Consider the following 7,433-nt stretch of genomic DNA (forward strand, 5'->3'; position numbering starts at 1 on the left):
GACTGCCCTTCGGGCCTCACACCTTGGACAAGTCCACGGGCACATCCAGGTAGTGGTCCAGGAAGTTAGCATTCTGCTCTGGGTCCAGCAGCTCGAGCAGGGCTGACGAAGGGTCACCCTGGTAACCCCGGCCGATCTTGTCCACCTGAGTGGCAGAGGGCAGTTGGCAGCTGACAGGGGCAGGCCCTGTGGCTGCGGGCTTGGACAGCGTTAGGGAATGCAGGGGGCACCTGGGATGTCAGGGCCCCACTGGGGCTGGAGTCCCCCTACCCCCCGTCACCCCCACTGGGCCGAGCCACACCTCATCGATGAGGATCAGGGGGTTCTCTGTCTTGGTCTTCTTCAAACACTGGATGATCTTTCCTGGCATGGCCCCCACATACGTGCGCCTGCAGGGGAGGGAACAGCAGGGTCAGCACCAGGGCATGTGGGCAGCTACTTGCCCACCTTCCTCATCTGTGGCTCAGAGAAGAACTGTGCATGGATCTGTGACTCCGGACAGCAGGAAGGCCCTGCTGTGCCAGCAGGAGGAGGCCCGATCCAGGGCTGGGGTTCCTGTTCCCTCCGAGAACTGGTTCCCTGGAGTCTGGTTCACCTGGCGTGGCTGCTCCGCTGGAGGATTGTGGGGAAGTGAAACTGCTTAAATACGGCTCTTGGAAGTGGCAGAGACCATGAGACAGAGCAGAGCAGCAGTGCCAATGGGCCCAGTGATCATGCAGCTGGGAGACTGGGGCTGAGGAGCCACAGCTGCTGGGGCTGAGAAGAGGCTTGGTGGGCAAAGGAACTGTCTCCTAACAATTTGGGACCTGTTGAGCCCCCTAGAAACTATCCATGAGTACTGTCTGTGAGGTTGCCACAGCATCAAGCCCAGCAGAGCAGAGTGCAGAGCCGGGGGAGGGGAGGGGAGGAGAGGACATGTCCAGACATGGCTCAGGAAGCTGGAGGTAGGTCTGACCTCTCCTTTTGGCAATCACCCACAGCACCGTTTCCCAGAGGGCGGGAGACTGGCCCCTGGCGGTGCTGGCAGGGTGCAGGGTCACTAGTTCCTCGGGGGAAAGCCGGGCTTCCTACCCCTGTTGAGAGTTACAGTCTCGCACACTCACAGGGGCGGTCCTGCCCTGCGCTATGGGGGTGCGGTGAGTCGGCACGGACTCAAGGGCAGGGAGGGAGGCCAGACATGGCCCCCACAGCCTCTCAGCTGGTGCTACAGCCACCAACTGAGAGCCAGTGGGGTGGCGCAGACTTCTGCCTGTGAGGCCCGAGTGTTCGGACCCAGCCAGGCCTGGAAGGCACCCCACACCTAGACTTTGTCCGTCCAGGTGAGTGGAGCAGGTCATGTGAGGAGAGCCAGGAGAACTAGCTGGGCTGGGGCCCGGGAGGCTCATGGGCAGGTGCCCCTGGGAGGGTGGTTTTACCTGTGCCCCTTGATCTCAGCCACATCAGTCATGCCCCCCACGCTGAAGCGGAAGTACTCTCGGTTCAGGGCCCGGGCGATTGAGCGGGCAATGCTGGTCTTGCCCACGCCCGGGGGGCCGTAGAAGCAGAGGATCTTGCCCTGGGTGGAGCCTCGGAGCTGGCTAACGGCGATGAACTCCTGTGGGCAGAGGCTGGGCTCAGGGGCGGGTGGGGACCCAAGAGAAGTGCTCCCTGCAGGGGGGCTTGCTGCCCAGGACCAAGCCCTATAGAGCATTGCTTTTCCGTGGTCTCTTACAGGGACCAGGCCCATCTCAGAGGGGTTGACAAGAATGGTTAGCTCTCAGAGGAGGGACAGTCTGGGGCCAAGGACATGTAAAGCCCACAATTGACTATGTCCACCCCCCAACACCCCTACCCCCAGCAGCACCCCTGGGCTTGCTTTCTGCTCCAAGACTCCAGCCTGCTAGCTTCTACCATCAGACGGCCGGCAGGGGGACCCAGGTACACCAAGGACCCCTACTGTCACTGCACTACACCCCAAGCCCCCCCCCACCCAACACCACGCAGGACAGCCTGGGCCCCAGGTGGGGGGCATCACCCCTGACATGTCCCCACATGAGGCAAATCCACAAGACGGACTGGGGACGTGGAGGCTGGCATACGTGGGTGTACATGTTTGTGTGTACATACTCACCAGGATGCGCTTCTTCACGTCCTCCATGCCGTAGTGGTCCTCCTCCAGCACCGCCTGGGCCCGCGCCAGGTCCAGGTTCTCGTTGCTGTACTTGCCCCATGGGATGGAAGTCAGCCAGTCCAGGTAGTTGCGAGTGACACTGTCACAGAACCGACAGGGGCCTGTGAGCAGAGCCCGGCACCCCTCCCGGCCCTCATCAGGCCACCGGGAAGGGTGTGCCCAGGCTGGGTTTCCATGTGATGACCTGTGGTCCACAGCCCAATCCATAGCCACTGCAGCACCAGGGCCGTCCTCCTCCACTAGGTCCAACTCACTGCCGCCCAGGACACGGGAGAACGGCCCCGTGGGTTCCCGGGACCAGCACGCTTTACGGGAGTAGAAAGCCTCCTCTTTCTGCCTCGGAGCAACTGGTGGAATTATGGATGGTTAAGGTATCAAGTTAAAACAGGGTTGTAGGGTGGTTGTGTCAACTTGGCTTGCCCACGATTCCCAGTAGTGTGTGGCTGTCTTCCATTTTTGTGATTTGATGTAGTTATCCTACATTTATGTGCTGTCAGCCCTAACTTCTGTATGTTCTTAACAATCCAAGAAAAGCTGGATTATCTGAATAGGAAAGCAACCTATGGATTGAAGAGAGACTTATGAGCCAGGTGTTCGAATGACACAATCCTTCCTGACGAAAGCGAAGAGAGTTTGCAGCAGCTGCTGGGGAGGGTCAGACTGCAGCCTTCACGGTGGACTGTAACTCAGCGCACAGTGAGCCAACATCTTCACAGCTGCACCAAGAGGCAGCACCACAGGCGGGGAAGAGAATGAAACTTGCCCCAGGGGAACGGGTTCCTACTCCCTTCGAGAGTTACAGTCTCGCACACTCACAGGGGCGGTCCTGCCCCGCGCTATGGGGGTGTGGTGAGTCAGCACGGACTCGAGGGCAGGGAGGGAGGGGTTCATTGTTCAAGGGTCCTCAACGGACACCTGTGGAAGCCGCAGTCAAGAAAGCAAATGAAACAAAACAAACAAACAAAAAAAAGAAAGAAAGCAAATGAAGAACCGCACGGGGGTCTGCTGAACAAGGCCCCCACGTGCTGAAGAGCAAGGTGTCAATTCGAAAACTCAGGTTTTCACCTGACCCAGCCCTGGCACTTCCAGCCACTTCATGCGCACACGAGATGGTAGGAACGGGGAAGATGGGAGAGGAATCAAAGCACCTGGATTACGGGCCTTGGAAGGAGCCTGGACGGCCAGGAAAGCAAACAGGCCTGTGTTGGAAGAAGCGCAGCCAGGTGCTCCTTCCTCAGAAGTGAGGATGAGGATGGGGAGACTGTCTCATGGACTTGGGACATGCTGTCAGGAGACACCGCCCCTGGAGAAGGACCTCAAGTGGAGGGCCCTCGACAAGAAGGTCTGACACAGTGGGGGCAGGGCAGGCCCGGGCAGCGTTTTGTTCTCTTGCACACAGGGTCCCCATGGATCCACACCCACTCCACAGCACCGAACCACCACCGCCGCCGTGGGAGGGAGAGCGTGTCCCTGGACGCTGCCCCACGGGCTCTCCGATGGGACACGTGCCGCCTGGGCACTCACTTGAACTCGGACGAGTGGTTGTCCAGCAGGCCCAGCTTGCTGAGCTCCTCGTCCACCACGTCCATGACGTGCTTGGGGACCACGAGCTCCTTGAGGCGCTCACGGAACTTCTCCTCGATGGCGTCCTTGTCCTCCTTCTCCAGGCCCAGCTCCTTCTTGATGATCTTCAGCTGCTCCTGCAGGAGGTACTTGCGGTGCGTCTGCTTGATCTTCTCCTCCACCTGCGGGCGGGGGGCCGGGGGAAGGGGCGGTAAGGAACGGGGTGCGCAGGCCACAGGCCCAGTCATAGACCCTGCTGCCTCGTGGGCGTGTGGGGATAAGACCACCCCCACCCCCACACCCCAACCCTCCATTCTCAACCCAAAGCAGAGACGGGACACTTATCGCTGCCGTCCCCCGTCCCCTGACTCGTGCACAAATGGAGCTGCCATTGCCTCGCCTGGAGGAACCCCATGCTTGTTGTCGGTTGGATGGTGGTGAGCCGGGGTTCACGTGGCCCCTCTGCGTCTCCTGAGCCTGGGAGCTCACTGAACCCTGCTCCAGTCCTAGGCACGTGCCAGCCTCCAGGGCACATGTAAGTGGCTGTGAAAGCTGACCAGAACCAATCCAGGGTCTCTCTCAGCCCCCAAGTCAGCTCTAAGCACTGTATAAGTGACCCCCGGCCTCCAGGGTGACCTGAAATACAGGCTGGTCCAACATTTGCCCACAAGTGGGATGGTGGGCCCTGCAGGCGAGTGGGGAACCAGCACGTCAGTATTTTCCCGGTGGGTTGGTTCTACATGCCCCCACACACACACAGGAGGCCAGGAGCACCCAGTCCTGCCGCGCAGAGAGGACTTGGGCTGGCTGTGCTGGTCTCACAGCAGCACCCACGCAGTCTGGCGACTCGGGGCGGCCTGAAGGTTGGAAGCTTACCTCCCGACCCAGGCGCTGCTGCAGCTTGCTCAGCTCAAACTCCTTCTTTAGCAGGGACAGGGCTTTGTACAGGCGCTTGGGGATCTGCCGAGGAGAGGCGTGAGAGGGTGGTCACAGTGGGGGAGTTGCTTGCCTGACCCACGGCCCCTATGCACACAGGGAACAATGCCCCATGGGCAAGGCCGTTGGCCACAGCAACCCTGCTGCAGACGGGAGGCCTGAGAGGGACGAGGCGGCGGGCTGAGCCATGCACACACTCACGTTAGTCTCCTCCAGGACATCCTGCAGCTCGTGGGACTCGGCCCCGGTCAGCGCGGCGCCCATGTCGCTCAGGTAGATGGGGTTGTCCACCACTCGCTGGCCCGCCTGCATCATCTGCAGCACCGACTCCCTGGGGGTGGACTGCTGCTCAGAGCAGCTCCTCCGCCCAGCCAGCTTATCCCGCCCACCGCTGCTTCGTGAGACCTGCCCACCCCAGGCACAGCAGCGGGACATCGCCTGCCTCGCAGGGAGGAGGGGTAGGGCTTCCTGCGAGGAGGCCGGTGGACACCCACCTGTAGAGAGGGTTTAGGGCGATGATGTCGCGGATGGTCTTCACGATCTCTGCGGTCAGGGCCTGCAGACAGGGCCAGACAGGCCTTTGGGGTCCCTCCTACCTGCCGCCCCCAGTGCCCCAGCCACCAGGCCACTTGGGCTTCATGTTCACCAGCCAAGAAGAGGACACATGAAAACCTGCCTGCCTCCTAACCTTGAGGAAGGGATGGTGGGGGTGTGTGAGGGGTGGTGTCAGAAGCCGTTAATGCCCTCGCAGGAGCCCTGGCGGGGCAGTGGAAAGTTGAAGCACCCTGCAACAGCACAAGGGAGAGCAGGGCGCGCCCACCAGCTGCTCCAGGACAGGAAGCCTGAGCTCTAGTCTGTCCCACTGGGAGCTGGAATCCACGCAATGACAGTAGGTTTGGATTTCAATGGCACATGCAGCCAGACCCCCTTCCAGCATCACGTCAGACATCACCAATCAATCCAGCACTCTTTCCCTCAGTGTTCAGAGGCCACTTAAGAAGCCTTCTCAATACAGGGCTGCAGCCAGTTGGCCTTGGCTGCCAGGCACATGCCAGGCCTCAGTCAGCTGTCTTGTTCCTAGAGGGCAGGTGGCTTGGCAGGAAGGCTGGTACAAACCCCCACCCAGGTGGGGCCTGGGTTCGACTATGAACTCCACCAGGAGCAGATTTCCTTCTCTGACCCATTTCCTCAAAGGCCTTTCACGCAGAGAAGTAGGTGCTGCCTCAGCAAGGCTGCAGGGGGCAGGACACACAGGACACAACAGCCGTGCCTGTGTGACCAGGGCCCCTCTGTGTGAGGCTACTGTGGTGTGGTGTGGTGTGGTGAGCAGGGCCCCAGGCCTCCTCTGCACTGGTGATGCCTGCTGTGGGTGCCCCTGCAACCGCAGGACAGGGAGCCCCGCGGCCCCTCCCCTGCCTCACTCACTTTCACTTCTTCCGTGACCTGGAAGTCCTCGTGGGCCACGTTTTCGACCTCGACCATGAGCACCTCACGAGGGTCCCCCAAGCCGGGCTCCATCACCACCTCCACCGGGCTCTTGCCGCCCAGCTGCTCCTCCTCCGCCTCCTTCTTGTTCCGCTTGGACTTCCGGCGTGCCTTCTGCTTGCTCTCGGCCTCCGGCTCCTCGGGCTCCACCTCTAGTGGCCGGCTGATGTGAATCCTGCCGGCGGCAAGGCAGACGGGAGGCTGGGGCTGTGGCCAAGGGGAGGGTGGCCTCAAGTTCAGTGCCCCCTCCCCAGTCTGCCCATGTCCTCCAGCCAGACTCCTACTCCTGCTTCCTACAGCCTGGTGGCCACCCATGCCAGCCAGCAGCAGGACACAGAGCGGCAGCCAGGGGCATCCCAGAACTACCTGTACTGAGCACCAGCCTGCTTGGGGACTCTGCCCGCCCCTGCCACCTTCCCCCATATAGCAGGGCCGGAGTGACCCTCCACAACCACTGCACTAGAGCGAGCAGGTGCCGGCGAACCGGTTCTGTCTTCCGGTGCCCCTGTGCAGGCAGGTCAGGCGGAGGGAGCGGTGGTGTCCCTTAGCTGTGCAGAGACATGCAGACGCACAGGAGGAAGACCAAGGGAGGCCGGGGCAACGCCGGACAGAGAGCTCGGCGGAGGTGCCCCTTCAGACTTTCTGTCTTCAATAAAACCGAACACCCCAACAGTGCCATCCAGGTAACTCCGCCTCCCATCGACCCGACAGAGGGCTTCCGGCCGAGAATCCTGAAGTGGGCAGCCCGCTTCATCTTTCTCCCTCGGAGCAGATGGGTGGGACTGAACCACCAACCACTTGGCTGGCAACACATCCCTACAGGCCACCACCAGGCTCTTAGATTCCCGGGGACCAGCCCAGATCAAGTTCCTCCTGTCTGCCCGTTGGGGGGCGGCGGGGGGGATGCATGCAAGCTCACGCATGTGTGAGGCAGAGGAGAGCGCTAGGCCAACCAGGGTGGGTGTGTCTCTAATGCTTGGGTGAGGATGGCACTTTCCAGAGGAACAGAGGGCCCTGCTGACAGACACCTGACCACCCTAAAGGGTGCTGGTGGGGGTGAGGGTGCTAGGGGGTGGGTCTCGGGGCGGGCCGAGCTGGTGGCAAGGTGGGCAAGGCCTGGGGAGCCAGCAGGACTCTGGCTAGCACCTCACAGGCTTGTGTCCAGGGCGCAATGGCCGCCCCCATTGTCCTTTCTCTCCCATCTCAGAGGGCAGGCCGGCTGAGAGGTCTCCTGACTCAGCCCAGGCGTATTACTGTCCCTTCCCACTCTGCAGTGTGG

At 61.4% G+C, this 7,433-nt stretch overlaps 1 protein-coding gene across 1 annotated transcript in view; it reads right to left on the reverse strand.

Moving 5' to 3' along the window:
* Positions 1 to 7,433, reverse strand: part of LONP1 (lon peptidase 1, mitochondrial) — an 11,591-nt gene that overhangs the window by 2,719 nt on the left and 1,439 nt on the right. The window contains exons 3-11 of the mRNA XM_004714346.2: positions 6,095 to 6,329; positions 5,164 to 5,225; positions 4,871 to 5,000; positions 4,610 to 4,693; positions 3,695 to 3,915; positions 2,111 to 2,249; positions 1,416 to 1,594; positions 302 to 389; positions 23 to 145 (exon numbers count right to left, since the gene is read on the reverse strand). Coding sequence (XP_004714403.1) covers positions 23 to 145; positions 302 to 389; positions 1,416 to 1,594; positions 2,111 to 2,249; positions 3,695 to 3,915; positions 4,610 to 4,693; positions 4,871 to 5,000; positions 5,164 to 5,225; positions 6,095 to 6,329 — 1,261 coding nt within the window. The remainder of the gene's footprint in view (positions 1 to 22; positions 146 to 301; positions 390 to 1,415; positions 1,595 to 2,110; positions 2,250 to 3,694; positions 3,916 to 4,609; positions 4,694 to 4,870; positions 5,001 to 5,163; positions 5,226 to 6,094; positions 6,330 to 7,433) is intronic.

This window comes from Echinops telfairi, unplaced genomic scaffold (genome assembly GCF_000313985.2).
Source record: "Echinops telfairi isolate 266 unplaced genomic scaffold, ASM31398v2 ScPeMD7_7459;HRSCAF=8497, whole genome shotgun sequence".
In the NCBI taxonomy this organism is placed as follows: Eukaryota; Metazoa; Chordata; class Mammalia; order Afrosoricida; family Tenrecidae; genus Echinops; species Echinops telfairi.